Source organism: Suncus etruscus, chromosome 5 (assembly GCF_024139225.1).
Source record: "Suncus etruscus isolate mSunEtr1 chromosome 5, mSunEtr1.pri.cur, whole genome shotgun sequence".
Taxonomy (NCBI): domain Eukaryota; kingdom Metazoa; phylum Chordata; class Mammalia; order Eulipotyphla; family Soricidae; genus Suncus; species Suncus etruscus.
Window position 1 is genome coordinate 155,225,308 of NC_064852.1, and position 17,103 is coordinate 155,242,410.

The 17,103-nt window shown below is 48.3% G+C and overlaps 1 protein-coding gene across 3 annotated transcripts in view; it reads right to left on the reverse strand.

The window, feature by feature from the left end:
- Window positions 1-5,020: 5,020 nt before the first annotated feature.
- ESRP1 (epithelial splicing regulatory protein 1) overlaps window positions 5,021-17,103 on the reverse strand; it is a 47,601-nt gene continuing 35,518 nt past the window's right edge. For all 3 annotated transcript variants that reach the window (XM_049773884.1, XM_049773885.1, XM_049773883.1), the window contains exons 13-15: window positions 14,001-14,169; window positions 9,138-9,288; window positions 5,021-5,095 (exon numbers count right to left, since the gene is read on the reverse strand). In XM_049773884.1, coding sequence (XP_049629841.1) covers window positions 5,021-5,095; window positions 9,138-9,288; window positions 14,001-14,169 — 395 coding nt within the window. The remainder of the gene's footprint in view (window positions 5,096-9,137; window positions 9,289-14,000; window positions 14,170-17,103) is intronic.

The window sequence follows — 17,103 nt, forward strand, 5'->3', positions numbered from 1 at the left end:
TGATCCCAACTACCCTAGAAATTGTTTAATATTAGACCTTTTATGGGGAGAGTGGGTGGGTCACAACCAGCGGTGCTCAGGGTTTACTCCTGACTCGGCACTCAGAAATCGCTCCTGGCAGGTCCGGGGGATCATATGGGATGCCAGGGATCAAACCCAGGTCTACCCCAGGTCGGCTGCATGCAAGGCAAACACCCTACCACTGTGCTATCGCTCTGGGCCCTAATATTAAAACTTTAACACTTATTTATTTTTTGGGGGTAGGGGGTTTTGGTTTTTGGGTCACACCAGTGCTCAGGGGTTACTCCTGGCTCCACACTCAGAAATCGCTCCTGTCAGGCTAGGGGGACCATATGGGATGCCGGGATTTGAACCAATGACCTTCTGCATGAAAGGCAAACGCCTTACCTCCATGTTATCTCCGGTCCCTTCTTTTTTTCTTCTTTTTTAAATTTTTCTTTCTTTTTTTTTTTTTTTTTTTTTGGTTTTTAGGCCACACCCGGCGGTGCTCAGGGGTTACACCTGGCTGTCTGCTCAGAAATAGCTCCTGGCAGGCACGGGGGACCATATGGGACACCAGGATTCGAACCAACCACCTTTGGTCCTGGATCGGTGCTTGCAAGGCAAACACCGCTGTGCTATCTCCCCAGGCCCTCTTTTTTAAATTTTTATTTTGACCATATTGGCTTAAATATCTTTCACAGTAGTATTTTAAGTACATATTATCATTGAATCAGGGGAATTCCCATCACCAAATTTGTCCTCCCTCCACCCCCGTTCCCTTCCTGCAACCCATATCCCCCACCCTCACCCCCAGGCTGCTTGAGTAAGTGGTCCCCTCTGTGTCTGGCTTACTACTAGTGATCATATATCTGTTTGGCCCTGGTACCCTTCCCTTGTATCCCCCTCTATTTGAGAGGCGGAGCTAAATAGTTCGAGTTATGTGGTTTTGTTTGAAGGAAAGAAAAGCAATAGAATAGAGTAAAAAGGGGCCGGGCGGTGGCGCTGGAGGTAAGGTGCCTGCCTTGCCTGCGCTAGCCTAGGACGGACCGCGGTTCGATCCCCCGGCGTCCCATATGGTCCCCCAAGCCAGGAGCGACTTCTGAGCGCATAGCCAGGAGTAACCCCTGAGCATCACCGGGTGTGGCCCAAAAACCAAAAAAAAAAAAAAAAGAATAGAGTAAAAAAAATCAAATAAGCTGAAAATGGGCGGAGTCCTTCTAGAGGCTTTCAACCTCAGTTTGAGAGAGGACAGGAAAAAGGTAATCGAAACACCGCAACAATACAGAAAAATATCAAATAAAATATCCAGTGAGCACTACAGCAAGAAAGACAAGCAGCACACAATAGTCTTGGTCCTGAAATCAAACCATGCCGAATTGCAAAAAGAAAGATAAAGATAAAATAAAATAAAATAAAATTGGAGACATCAACTTCAATATCTACATCAAAATAAAGAAGTCAGTGGGGACGGAGAGAGAGCACAGTGGCGTTTGCCTTGCAAACAGCTGATCCAGGACCTAAGGTGGTTGGTTTGAATCCCGGAGTCCCATATGGTCCCGCATGCCTGCCAGGAGTAATTTCTGAGCAGATAGCCAGGAGTAACCCCTGAGCACTGCCGGGTGTGGCCCAAAAAAACAAAAAACAAAATAATAATAATAATAATAATAATAGTAAAAATAAAAAATAAAGAAGTCAAAAGAATCAATCAATAAGTAAATATATAAGTAGATAAAAGAATTATTTTGTGCTTTTTTTTCCCCCTGCATAGGCACAGTAACTATTGGGGACATTATGAAGGGAATTCCCTTGGCCTAAGAGATACTAAGTATACTGTCATGGGATTAACTATCGACTCCTTGTATGATCATTTACTTTCTCCTCGGTTTATCCTCCATTTATCTTTTTTTTTTTTTTTCTTTTGGTTTTTGGGTCACACCTGGCAGTGCTCAGGGGTTACTCCTGGCTCCACGCTCAGAAATCGCTCCTGGCAGGCTCGGGGGGAACATATGGGATGCCGGGATTCGAACCAATGACCTTCTGCATGAAAGGCAAATGCCTTACCTCCATGCTATCTCTCCGGCCCATTATTTCTAATAATTCTAGAAGAAACATCTGGCATGCAGCCAATTCAGATTTGATTCCTGGAACCCCTTTTGGTCCCCTGAACCTGCCAGGATTAGCCAGGTGTGATCATCAGATGTGGGCCCCCAAAAACAAACAAAAAGAGAAAATATCAAAATGATTAAAAACAACTTCATGTCAAGAGCCTGAGGTGAGAGGCCCGAAGAGATAGCACAGCGGTGTTTGCCTTGCAAGCAGCCGATCCAGGACCAAAGGTGGTTGGTTTGAATTCCGGTGTCCCATACGGTTCCCCGTGCCTGCCAGGAGCTATTTCTGAGCAGACAGCCAGGAGTAACCCCTGAGCACTGCCAGATATGACCCAAAAACCAAAAAAAAAAAAAAAAAAAAAAGAACCTGAGGTGGACCAGAGGATAATTCAGTGTGGAAGGTATTTATTCTTCATGTGGCCAATCTGGGTTTGATCCCTGGTACCCAATATGTTCCCCAGAGTTTGGCCAGGAGTAACCTCTGAGCACTCCTGGGTGTGGCTCAGAAACAAAAGCCCAGCGGTAGGCAAGAGGGCATTTGCCTTGTAGGCAGTGGACCTGGGTTTGAGGCCACCACCCACATTCCATATGGCCCCAACTCTGCCAGAGTTTTTTTTGGTTTTGAGCCACACACACCTAGCTGTATTCAGGGTTTACCCCAGTCACGTAGTCAGGTAAGCATCCTGCCTGCTATACTATTGCCCTGGCCAAGGATTTTACTTTGAAAATGTGGCTTGCTGGGGCCAGAACATTTGAACAGGGAAGAAGCTTGCTTGCTTTACACGTGGCAATCTAGGGTTCGATCCCTGACATTCCATATGGTGTTCTGTGTAAAATCACCCCACACGCCTTATTTCCAAGCCCAGGTGAATGAGTTTGAATCAGAGTCAGAGTCGTGAAGGAAATAGTCCAGATCAGGCAGAGGGTGAAACATTTGTAGTCTGGCTGTATGGAGCCTAAGCAGCCTGCCAGAACTGCCAAGGTTTTTTTGTTTTGTTTTATTTTGTTTTCTGGGGCCACACTAGGTGACGATCAAGGGGTATGCGCTCAGAAATCGCTCCTGTCTTGGGGACGCTGGGGATTGAAATGCGGTCTGTCCTGGAAGATTTGTATTTCAGGTAAAATAAGGTGTAACCCAACAGCTCTGAGTACCACCAAGAGTGTAGAGACCAGTGTAGAGCCACAAGGACCCCCTGAGCATTGCTGAGTGTCGCCCCAAACTAAACAAAAAAATGACATGCAAAGTGACTTGTCGTTTAGTGTATAACATCAAATGCTTTTGAAAGGAAAGTAGTTGAGCAAATATAGGGCAGAGGAGACAAAAGCAATGGCCCTGCTATTGATGCTAGAGCCTAGTACTGGAAAGGTCTCTGATCAGCCAAGAACCAGGAGCTAACAGTCCCTGGACATCACTGGTTCAGGTGCTAAAACCAAACAAAGACCGAAACAAACTCTAGCTAAGAGCTCTTTCTCCCTATTTTCTTGTTCTGTTGACAACTGTACCCGATGTTTCCTCAAGTAACTGCCCCATCGCCCCATGTCAAGTCCAGAGTCTCTATATCTGTGATAGGTGACCCAGGACACCACCAAGAGTCACACTTGATCCCAATCATAGTGGTCTTAGAGATGATCCTAAGCTTGGCCAGGTTCACAAGGACTCAATTCTGCTTCCTTCTGGGTGAGAAACAAAGGATAAAGGGCTGGGGAGACAGGCCTGGGGTCAGTACTGGCTCCATTCCTGGCACCTCACAGATACCTAAACACCCTGGGCAAAGCCCTGAGGCCCCTAAAAAAATAAATGGGGGAGGGGGAACAAATTCAACTCAACAAGAGAAACATTTCCTAGTGTCCCCATTCACAAAAACAAAAAGCATCCACAATCTTGATTATCTGTTAAAAATAAAAAAAATCTTTTTTTTTTGTTTGTTTTTGGGTCACACCCAGCAGTGCTCAGTGGTTACTCCTGGCTCTACACTCAAAAATTACTCCTGGCAGGCCCGAGGGACCATATGGGATCCCGGGATTCGAACCACCGAATTTCTGCATGCAAGGCAAATGCCCTACCTCCACGCTGTCTCTCAGGCCCTGTTAAAAATAAAAATTTTGTTTCTCAGCCACATCAGGTGTCAGGGAGCAAACTCTGGCCAGCTGCATGCAAGGCAAAACTTCCCCTCTCTGCTGTGCTATTATTCTATCCCTATTTAGTGGGACTGTTCCAGCCAGGAGAAATATTTGGGAATAAAGTTCCTTTGTGGTTATCACAAAGAAACTTGCTCACCACCAAGAAACTTCCCAGAATCACTTGTAAGACTGAAGGTTGCCTGACTCTCAGACACCTTTTTTGGGACTTAACTCCACCTAGGACAGGGACCTCCTGACCTCATACCGAGGAATGAAAGGAACCTCCTATTTGGCTCTTTTAACACATTCAGGCTCTTTGGTCCTTTAAGAAATGCTACTTTAGGGGTAGCATTATAGCACATAGGGGAGGAGGGCATTTGCCTTGCATGCAGCTGACCCAAGCTTTTTTTTGTTGGGGGGGATCACACCTGGCAGTGCTCAGGAGTTACTCCTAGCTCTGTGCTCAGAAGTCGCTTCTGGCAGGCATGGAGGACCGTATAAGATTGCCAGGATTCGATCCACGGTCTGTCCTGTGTTAGCCGTGTGCAAGACAAACACCTTACTGCTGTGCTATCTCTCTGGCCCCTGACCAAAGTTTGATTCCCGGTATCCCACAGGGTCCTGTGAATACCGCCACGAGTGATTCCTAAGCCAGGAATGGTCCACAAAACAAAATCAATAAGTAAATAAGTAAACAAACAAATAAATAAATAAGAGGGAGTGACAGCAACTTTATCATCATAGAACCTTACCTCTCTCTTCTGAGGATGGTTTAACTGCTCGGGCCCTTAAATACAAACCCATTCTTTGGGTAGAGTCCTGGCCTGGTCATTTGAGTGTACAAGTCCATCCTCGGTTGCATACTAAAAACACAAGTCAAAGCAAACAGAATCAAAAGACTGTCAAGGCCCATCTCACATGGATGGTCAACCTTGCCACAGTACTAAGCTGCCCCCAGCAGGCCAGGCACTCTGGGCCCGGCAGCTCACCACCAGACCAGGGTGGGGGTTTCCAAACCTCACTTGAGAGGTCACAGAAATTGGGTCTAGGAGGGAAGCTCAGATGAATTCTGGGCCACAATGAACAACCACCAAGTGAGCCAGATTTGCAGCGTACAGTCTGTCCTCAACACCCATCCAACACCCTGGATCAGAGAGAACTACCAAGGCCACCAGGTACCTCTGCAAGACACGAAATGCATGCAAACCTGAAACTTTCCACACAGAAAACACTGAATGTGTTTAGAGGCAGAAACGTAAAGAGGAGGCCCAAGAGGACTAAAAGGAAGCCAGTAGTTCCAGAGGGAAGCCCACCACAACACTGAGAGAAAGACTGAGCCGAGGACCAGAGGAGACCTAAACGAATCTCAAGGCTGCCTGCACCCATGGCAGACACAGCCCATTCACTCTAAGACGTCTCCAAGGGCTTTACTTTCTGAACCTACTCTTTCTCACGTGCCTCTACTAGAGCAAAAAGGGGCTAAATGTGGGTACTTTAATTAAATTTCTTTTTAGTTTTTGGGGCCACACCCTGAGATGCTCAGGGGTTACTCCTGGCTCTGCACTCAGGAATCATTACTTCTGGTGATGCTAGATTGAACCCTAGTCAGCCACATGCTCTATCCACCATACTATGGCCCTGGTCCCAAGTGGATATACCAGGAATATATCCATAAAGGGAGCATAAAGTCAGAGATGCTTTGGGGAAGGATATAACAGAGGGTGGGACACATATGACAACAGTGACAAGCTTGTAGCAAATGACATGTATTTGGGGGAGGGGTAAGGGACATACCCAGCCAGCAGTACTTAGGGGTTAATGCTGACTAGCACATACCTAAGAGGATTGGGTACCTGCATCAGCTTTATGCAAGATCATGCCCCTTATCCACTGTTCTATAATTCAGGTACATAAGATTTCTTTTACTAATTTAATATATATATGTATATGTTGTTTTGAGCCACACCAAGCATACTCAGGACTTACTCCTGGCTCTGCTCAGGCGATCATCTGTGGTGCTGGAATCAAAGCCAAGCTGGCTGCCGCCTTACTGTACTATCTGCTGCTGTATTATCTCTGTGGACTCTGAGATGAAATGTTTTTCTTTTCGTTTTGTTGGGCTACACCCAGCGGAGTTCAGGGGACCCTCTGGAATACCAGGGATGGAGCCTGGGTTGGTCACATGCCAAGGCCAATGCTCTCCATGTTGTACAATAGACTGCTCCACCCCCCACCCCAGCCCAGATGAATTTTTTAAAAAATTGTTAGCTTATGCTCTCAACCGACTACCTCAGTTTTGCTGGATGATTTTACCATTACTTCAAGTTAAGCGTAAACCAATTAGACATGGCCAGAAAGCAATGAGACAAGGCTAAAACCAGACCAGTGATAAAGATGCTGTGGAAAAGGAGACCACACCGGAAGACGTGTGTGTGTGTGTGTGTGTGTGTGTGTGTGTGTGTGTGTGAGATCACACGCATGCACAGATACCTGTTGGTGTTCAGGCTCTACTTCAGAGTTTACTTGGAGTTTATTCCCAAGTGCTCAAAGGACCAAAGTGAAATTTTCTGCATGTACAAACACTAAACCTTTGAATGATCTCCTTGACCCAAGAAAACCTAAACACACACACACACAAACACACACACACTCACACTCTTACATAAATTAGCATCTCCCACTAATTACCTTGTGACAAAGCCATCCCTAAATGATCCATCCTGCTAGTGAGTAAGAGCAATATAAAAAAACTTGAACTAGATAAGGGTCAAAACAGTGGCACAGTAATAGGGCATTTGCCTTGAACACAGCTGACATAGGGCAGACCTCGGTTTGACCCCCAGCGTCCCATAAGGTCCCCCAAGCCAGGAGCGATTTCTGAACACATAGCCAGGAGTAACCACTAGGTGTGGCCCCTCCCAAAAAAGGGGGGTGGGGACTAGATAAAACAAACAAGGCATGAATTCAAGACAATACAAAACAAGTTTTTTTTTTTTGGGGGGGTCACACTCGGCAGTGCTCAGGGGTTACTCCTGGCTTCATGCTCAGAAATTGCTCCTGGCAGGCACGGGGGACCATATGGGATGCTGGGATTCGAACCGATGACCTCCTGCATGAAAGGCAAACGCCTTACCTCCATGCTATCTCTCCAGCCCACAAAACAAGCTTTTTACGAAGAAGTGACACAAAATGAAGTTAGCCGACTGTGGCATTAGAAACCACCTCAAGGGCCCGGAAAGATAGCACAGCAGCAGATCCAGGACCAAAGGTGGTTGGTTCGAATCCCGGTGTCCCATATGGTCCCCCGTGCCTGCCAGGAGCTGTTTCTGAGCAGACAGCCAGGAGTAACCCCTGAGCACCGCTGGGTGTGGCCCAAAAAATCCAAAAAAAACAAAAACAAAAAAAAAAAAAGAAAGAAAGAAAAGAAACCACCTCAAACCCAAATTTCTTCCATTAGACTCATCTGAAATGCTGCCTCGGATCATGGCACTGCCTGAGTAAACCAAATCCACGCTCCCTACTAACAACATTCCACATGGTCCAGAAACGAAGGGTCTGACACCTACAAAGGACACATTATTGAAGGAGGTCTGTGCCTCTCACTAGATCAGACTAACTCCCCTGGGTCTTCAAGAACTCACTAGAAGCTTCTGGGAGGTTCGACTATAGAGTAAAGCTCATTTTATTTCAGTGTGGAAACAGGTGGCTCTGCCAGACACAAACCTACAAACCACTTCAGTGCCAAGCCCTGGCTGGAGACTAGACGGTGACAAGGGCACAAGGTGACACTCTTCGCAGCCCAAACAATTCACTTCTTTTCCAACCAAATTCTGGGTCTGACTTCATTCTCTATTTTTTTTTGGAGGGGGGACCCTCTACATCAGCAGTGCTCAGGGGACCACAGGAGATGCTGCCGATAGAACCCTGGTCAGCCACATGCAAGGCAAATGCCCTATCTACTCTGTTATCTCTCTGGCCCATCAAATTTCTTTGGGGGGGGGGGGTTGTTTTGTTTTTCAGAGTTAGTACTGGCTCTGCACTCAAGAACCCTGGTGGGTTTGGGGCGCATATGGGATGCTGGGGATCAAAACCAGGTGGGCCACATGCAAGGCAAGCACCCTCCCTACTGTGCTACTTCTCTAGTCCCTCAGCTTCCTTTTTAAAAGACAAACTAACTGCATGTCTACTTTCCTTCTTAGTTAAGGATATAGCTTAGGCCAAAGACACAGAGGTTAAAGTGCTTGTCTTGCATGTGGCTACGGTACCAACACTAGTCATATCCTTATGTAGCCCGAAAAAAGCACAGCCAGGTGTGTCCTATGACTCTCCCCCAAAAAATTAGCTTGGAGTGCGAGGGGGAAGATTACTACCTGATGAGAAGGAGCCCATTCATCTGTAGCACCAGAGAAACTCATTAGCTAGACAGCGCTGGTCACAACCATCCTGAGCGGACAAAGCTAAGCAGCGGGGAAACCAGCAGGACCCGGGGATGGTGGGCGGTCTGGGGCACCTCGAGTGGGGGAGAAGCAGCCACAGGACTCTCCACTGAAACCTTATGAGTCAACACAAACCCAGGCGCGGTGTTCCCTAAACAACAAGGCAAACACACAAGTCTGGCTGGGAGGGAAAAAAGCTGTTGGACCTGGGAAGGGTATGTGTGATCAGAAGCTCGCACTGATGTGTGACCCCCCAACTGGCAAGAAAACCCCACTCCCCCAAAACTGACGAAGCAGCAACAAAGCAAGGGGGAAGCCCCACTAGTGCCCAGCAGCTGGTGCTCCTGCCTTTACTCAGACTCCTGCACCCCCCAGCAGGGAGGGAAGGGGGCCCCCAAGTTGCATGCTTAAGGAACATCAACTGGAAAACCCCCAGAACTCGGGGAGTCTTCTCCTTGGAGCTACTGACCTGATAACCTTGGAAGAAATTAACAATTTCCTTAACTCCAGTATTGTAGGCCAGGCCCTGCATCCTGAACACCGCGCCAGGCTGCGCGGCAGGGCCGCCACCAAGAGTAGCCGCAGGGAAGTAGCCAAGACTAGTGGGCGAACCTGGGGGGCTAGAGGGAGAGAAAGGACAGTGAGCCGGTGGGACGCAGGGGCCACGGGGCCGCTTATTCCTGCGATGAGAAGACACACGTCTGAGCTCTCCACAGAGCCGCTCTATAAAAGGCTCAGATGTATAAGTCAGAGGGTAGGACGCAGGTCAAGGGAAACACGGCGATCCCGCCCCCTGCCCTCTGTCCCCCAATAGACCCACTTCTCTGAGACCAGCACCAGGAGAGGAAGGAGAGAGGCAAAGAGGAAATGCGCCTCTGTCACCACTGAGCACGGCTGGGATAAAGAATGTCAAGGCAGGAGATGGCATAAACGCACAGACCACGGGGGAGCCAGAGCCCCAACCAACAGCCAAAGGGGCCCAAAAGGCGCACCAGAGAATGCCAGATTCACCAAAGTCAAGCACAGGCAGAACAGTCAGAGCAAAGCACCCGAGCATCCATGAGATGCAGGGAGGATGGGAGGGACCCCCCCAAATGGGGGGAGGGGGAATGAAGGACCAGAGCCATAGCACACTGGGGAGTGTTTGCCTTGTACACGGCCAACCTGGGTTTGCTCTGACATCCCACATGGTCCTCTGAGCCTGTCAGGAGTAATTCCTGAGTGCAGAGCCAGGAGAAAGCCATGAGTACCCACTGGATGTGATACCAAAACCAAAACCAAAATCAACCAAAAACCCAAAACGCTAAGGGATGTGAACAATGTAAGCCCATAACCATCCACAGAGGGGGCAAAAGGGTGCCCAGAGCCCAAGGGGTGAATGGACCAAATGCTAAGGATATTCCTGTTAGAAATTCGCTTCATCCTGCACACCCATACCCCATCTGTTTGCCTTCATAGCCAAGTGTTCAGAGACTCAATGGCCAAAATATATTTACAGGGTCATTTGAACACGCGGAGGCTAATGTGGTCACTCATGGTCACTCTCCTGCTTGGGCTTGGAGAAACATAGGAAGCAGCAGGAATTGAGCTTGAGTAGATATATGCTAGGTTTTATTTTTGCAATAGCTCTTAGGTTCCTAGTCATTACCTTAAAGAGCATGAGAGACCCCCAAATTCACGTGGTCACCTCCTGCGACTCCTCTCACATGAGCAAGAGAACTGGAGCAGAGAGCAACTTTCTTGAGGTTTGTGTCTTCTTTTTCCTTTCTTTTCTTTTCTTTTCTTTTTTTTTTTTTTTTTTTTAGGTCACACCCAGTGATGCTCAGGGGTTACTCCTGGCTATAAGCTCAGAAATCGCTTCTGGCTTGGGGGACCATACAGGACGCCGGGTGCAGTCCGTCATAGGCTGTGTCTTTTGATATCGACCCAATACCTCACTAAGTGCCACAAGCCACGAACTGAGGTTGTCTCACACCTGCTGTCTCGGGCCAAGCCTCAGTCCCAGCATTAGAAAAAGAGGGGCACTGCTAATACATGGGTAGCAGCATTAGAAAAAAGAGGGGCACTGCTAATACATGGGAAGCGGGGACAGGCCGATCCAGCTCAATCTCCAGCAGGAGAAATCCTAGAGAGGACAGTGTCAGAAGGAGCCCTGAGCACTAAAACTAGATTCGGCTGGCAGGCAGGCAGAGGCACACACGTGCACGTGCAAACATACACACACACACACACACACACGAACACACAAGAAAAAAGAACAGCAGTGCTTATGTTTGAAGCCATTTAAGCCTCAGAACATGTAGACACCAGATGAGCTTAACTGGGAGATGAAACTTCCAGAGCTGCGTGGCGAAGAGGAACCCGAGAGTGGGATTGAACTTGAATAGGAGCCACTGGATCACATGCTCCCATGGTCACAGAGGCAGAAACAAAAACTCTGCTCAACGAGTGCCCAGGGGTCACGCACCAACCACCCCAAGAACCAGTCTGACCCGTCGGGCTGGCTGGCTGGCTGGCTCAGGGCTTTTCATGAATGCAAACGCCTCTCACCAGGCTAGTCTTGCTCACAGCAAACGTGCCACTTTTTCCCTAACTTCCTGTCTATGTGCACAGGAAGCAAAACTGGACTTTCATGGGAACCTGGACAGACAGCCCAGCACAAAGGGCATGTGCCTGGCACGCGGCTGACCTGGGTTTGATCCCCAGGATCCTATATAGTGTCCCCTGAGCCTGACAGGAGTGATTCCTCAGCACAGACAGGGGTAATCGCTGAGTACCACTGGGTGTATCCCAAAATCAGAACCAACAAACAAAAACGAATGGATTTTCATGACCCACTTCTGGAGCATGTGCTCTCTCTTGTCCCCTCTGCTAAAACATCTCTCCGAGAAATAAAATCGAGCCATCCAGTCATCTCCAACCAAGATCGAAGCACAAGGTCAAAGTTGCACAGGAATTTTAAGTTACAACAAAATAAAGCGTCGAAACTTTTAGGAGGCATCAACTAGTCAAAACCCAGGCATGATTTGCACTGCCACTGTCAGTTCAGGAATGCAGGAGGCTTCATAGGACAGGAGAGTGCAATCACCGGACCGGGCAGGAGGGTAGGAATATTCTATCCAGGAGTTAGAATAGTAGCACCGTAGGGAAGGCGTTTGCCTTACAAGTGGTTCTAGAACTCAGGTTCTATCACTGGCACTCCAGGTGATCACAAAAGCCTGCCGGAGTGACTTCTGAGCACAGAGCCAGGAGTAGCCCCAAAAACAAACAAACCAAAGAATTTTATTCAGCTTCTTCTATCCTGAGAAACCTAAATTCTCTCTCCTTCTCTCTCACATTTTTCTAAGTGAATTTCTTTACACAAAATTGTTCTAGGAGAAGGCACCTGCCGTGCACACAGCCAGCCAGGATTCAATTCCCAGCATCCCATACAGTCCCCGAGTACTGGAGTGATTCCTGAGAGCATCACCAGGTGTGACCCTAAAAACAAAACAAACGAAACTGCTCTACTTAACAAGTTTTTCCAGGACTGAAACAACAACATAGGGCTGGAGTGTCTCTGGGAGTGGCCCAAAACTGGAAAGAAAAAAATGGATTCCCCCATCTTAATCCCAAGAGTCCAGATTTCACAAATCAAAAACAGCAAAAATAATTCATAGAAGAAAAAAGTACAGGATAGAGACAAGGTGAATACCTTTGTGAAAAACTAAAATTTGCAAAAATATTAAAAATGAAAGAGAGCAAAAATAAATTAGCTGGAGTGATAGCCCAGAGGCTAAGGGGCTTGCTTTGCACATATCCAACTCAGCTTTGATCACTGGCACTATGTATGGTCCCCAGAGGCTGCCAAGAGTAACCCCTCGCATCAATGGATGTGGCTCAAAAACCAAACAAGCCGGTTTGCTTTGAGCCATACTCAGCAGTGTGTATGGGGTCATATGCTGTGTAGGATTCAATTAGGACTAGCAACACAGATGGGAATCCCGTCTGTATTCAGCCCCTTAGAACAAACCAGAAAAAGAGTATGATTTCTTCTTCTTCTTTTTGGTTTTTGGGTCACCCCTGGCAGCGCTCAGGGTTCCTCCTGGCTCTATGCTCAGAAATCGCTCCTGGCAGGCTCGGGGGACCATATGGGATGCCAGGATTTGAACCACCGTCCTTCTGCATGCAAGGCAAATGCCCTACCACTGTGCTATCTCTTCGGCCCCACAATTTCTTTTATGTTCAAGTTGAAACGAAACTGAATCCCAAGCAACCAAGTGTTCAATCGTTATCACTACAAAATACACAAGGTAGGGAGGAAAAGACGGTCCTCACATCATCTCAGGAGGGCAGTGGGATCCAGGGTGGGACGCACACTCGCCTGGGGGAGGGGCCCAGGCCAGAACTCCAGCACCATGGGAAACGGGGAAAGACCCAGTGCTGAGCCAGAAGTTCAGATGTATGGCCTGAAACAAAACATAAAACCCGAGCTTCCCAATTTCCCAACAAGCAACTTTCTCTCCATGATGGTGCTGTCCAGAAAGAAACACAGTGAATGAGGCAGGAATGCGACTCTGAGTTATTCTGAGGAACTGACTAAGTCTCGGAATCTGCAGCTTTGAGATCCAGGCCCAGAGCTGTGCGAGGTGAAATGACCACACCTGAGGGGTGTGCGACTCCTCCACTTTCTCCCTGTCAATCCTCTTCACTCTCATATTTCCCAAATAAAACTATTTTACTTCACGTGGGGAATAAATTATAGAGCAAAGAAATAGGCCAGAAAGTAAAACACAGCAGGAAAGGCACTTGCCTCTGTCCCCCTCTGTCCACTGCTTCGGTCCCCTTAAAAGTCACCAGGAGTGAGCCCTGAGTACTGTTGGGTGTGGGCCCCAAAACACGAAAAGAGAATAAAGGCCTTGTCAGAGTATGCAAGGAGGCCTAGGCTCCACCCCTGACCTCAATCTGTTCCCAGTTTGGAGCAGGGCCAGAAGAAACCCCTAGCACTGGCGGATTTGACCCTAAACCCAACAAACCCAGATAGCCCTGTGCATTATCAAAGAGTAGCAGTTCTTACTATAAGAAAGAACATGTCTCTTCTGCTGCCAACTGAATGGTCAGGGTTGGCTCGCTCCACAGGCCTGCCACCTTGGGCAAAGTCTGAGAGGAGAGAGGGAAGCGACTACCTGTCAGCTGCACAAGGCCAGGCTGTGAGCACAGATTGGTGAGAAAAAAGGGGGGGAAATGTGGTTCGATGCTACCTTCAAGGCTGGAGAGAGGAAGCAGAAGCCCAGGCTGGTGCCGCCAGAAGCCCCGGGGTAGCAGCAGGCAGGGCCACCCCCTGACTCCTTACCTGGGGTAGTAGGCAGTGTAGTTCATGAAGAGCTGGGCACCTGCTGGGTAGAAGGCAGTGGACGGCTGCAGCGCCCGTGGGTTCAGGAGCACAGAAGGCTGGTACAGAGCTGCTTCGGTGGGAATGACAGCTGCAGGGGCGGGGAAGGTATAGGATGGAGGGGACAGGCCTGTGGAGCCGAGAGAGAGGGAGGCTTTGAGTTGGGCTGGTGACAACATATACACACTCATCTTGCAAACCAGATGCTTCTGCCATGCCCAATGGGTCCCATTCTCTCTCTCTCTCTCTCCAGGTGATGCCCCACATGTTTGCCAAGTCACGTGCCACTGAGTCAAGGATCTGGCTTCACACTGGGCTCAGGGACTGCCACTTGCCAACAGGGGACTTTTGGTTTTGTTTGAGTCACACCCGGTGGTGCTCGGGGAATTACTCCCAGCTCTGCACTCAGGGGTCACCCCTGGCAGGGCTCAGGGGACCCTATGAGATACCGAGGATGGAACACGGGTCGGCCACAGACAAGGCAAACATTCTCCCGCTGTGCTATTGCTCTGGTCCTCTCACACTCAACTTGATTCCTGGCCTTAAGGGACAAGTTGAGGCACAGGAGTCTAGAGTCCAGTGGTGGGCAACCTTTTTTTTTCAATTGATCTCGCCAAAACCACGATTGAAATTTATTTTGAGAGCCACACAGGGCGAGTAGAGTCCTGACTCCTGGAGCGGCCTCATGTGGCTCGAGCACCTCGGCTTGCCGACCACTGGTTTAGACAATCTGATGACACCTGTGCTCACCATGTAAACTATGCAGTAATTTGATACCGGAAGGCTCAGGGCCTCTAGATCCTGAAATAGCCTCACGAGGCGAGGCGAGGCAAAAATAGTCAGTGACTTGCTCTGTCCCATTATCAAGATGCTCTTTGAGTGGGCAAGAGTCCTCTGCTATTCTTGGTGCTTTCCTTCTGGAGACCATGTTTTTAAAAAGTAGCTAATTTCTAGAGCTAGAGTGAGAGGACAGCAGGAAGGGTGTTTGTCTTACACACAGCCAAGCTGGGTTTAATCCTTAGCACCCCATATGGTTCTCCACACCAGCCAGGAGTGATCCCTGACTAACGAGCAAGAAGTAAACCCTGAGCACTGGAGGTCTGCTCTTCCTCTTCCCACAAATAAAAGTAGATGGATCTTGGTTTTGTTTTGGATTGCATCCGGCAGTGCTAAGGGCTTACTCTTGGCTGTACACTCAGGAATGACTCGTGGCAGTATTGGGGGACCATATAGGATGCCAGGATCAAATGAGTCAGCCTAGTGCAAGACAAATTCCCACCCCGCTGTACTATAGCTCCAGCCCCTGGATGAAGATGGAGAGAGTTCTTTAAGTTTTTTGGTTGCTACATAAATAAACAAATCATCTACACAGAGTTGGCAGGAAAAAGGTCTGATAGAATCTAGTTATCTAGAAATCAGTAACTTACAATGCTGCTTAAAACCAAACAGATGGGGGCTGGAGAGATAGCATGGAGGTAAGGCGTTTGCCTTGCATGCACAAGGCATGGTCCCCTGTGCCTGCCAGGGGCGATTTCTGAGCATAGACCCAAGAGTAACCCCTGAGCACGGCCGGGTGTGATCCCAAAAGATAAAATAAAATAAATAAAATAGAATAAAAATAAAAACAAACAGAAGAGGCCAGAGCGATAGCATAGCGGATACAGAGAGAGAGAGAGAGAGAGAGAGTTTGACTCAACACAGCCAACCTGGTTTTGATGTTTGGCATCCCATAGAGTCTCCCAAACCTGCCAGGAATAATTTCTAAACAGAGCCAGAAGTAACCCATTTGGTTGCTGGGTGTGGTCCCCAAACAAAACATAAACGGAAGGGGCCAGAGTGATAGTACAGTAGGGCAGGTGTCTATTAAATACAGCCAACTAGGATTTAATCCCAGGACCCACTATGGTCCCAGAATACCACCAGGAGTGATTCCTGAATGCAGGGTCTGTCAGGTGTGACCCAAAATAATACCCTTGGTAATGGGGCGATAGCACAGCAGGTAGAGTGTTTGCCTTCCATGGTGCTGACCCAGGTTTGATCTCCAGCATCCCAAAAGGTCCCTGGGTTTGCCAGAAATGATTCCTGAGAGAGCAGACTAAGGAGTAACCCCTTAGTCTGTAACCCACCCAAAAAAAAATCCCAAAAAACACAGGTAAATTAAATTCTTCTACTAATACAACAAATGTCCAGATTTTCTTTAAAATTTTTAGAAAGTGTGAGTGGGGGAGCCGGGAAGGTGGCGCCAGAGGTAAGGTGTCTGCCTTACAAGCGCTAGCCAAGGAACGGACCGCGGTTTGATCCCCCGGCGTCCCATATGGTCCCCCCAAGCCAGGGGCGATTTCTGAGCACATAGTCAAGAATAACCCCTGAGCGTCAAACGGGTATGGCCCAAAAAAAACAAAAAAAAAAAAAAAGAAAGTGTGAGTGGGGAAGAAAAGGGCATCTAACCCAGTTTCTATTATATTGGGGCTAGTGAAAGAGTAAGATCTTTGGGTAAAGGTCATTCATGGCCCATTTCCCCAATGGTTTAAGGGCAGGAGTCCAGAAACTCAGGCTTTTCTCAGAGACCAAATTTCACCCAAACAGTTCTCCAAAACCTGATATACTCTCAATTCACCTGAAACATTCACCCAGAGCAAGCAGAAGTGGAATATTAGCACTGAGAAATTCCGAGGGGTATAAAAGGATTAAGCCCAAACACTTCTTCTGTCTCACGTCAGATGACGCTTTCTCAGTAGGAGGGATCAGCACCAGTAAAAGCCGCGGTTCCTGAGAGTGAGCAGGGAACCTGGCAGACAATCTCCGGCCTCTCTGGAAGGACCCTTGGGGCTTATTGAGAGGGGGCGCATGGGACCCAGCTCCTTACAGCCATAGTCGGTCTCATTCTACAAGGCAGTGAGCACCAACTTGCCAAGGTTTGGTTGGACATCAGAAGCCCAAGGGCGGTGCTCAGGCCCCAATGAGGGCTTTTCTCTCAACCCCTAGGGCTTAGTCCCCGAAAACCAGATGCCAGACAGCTTGGCCCCAGCTGCCAAGGAGCAAGAGCAGGCTGGAAATGAAGCAC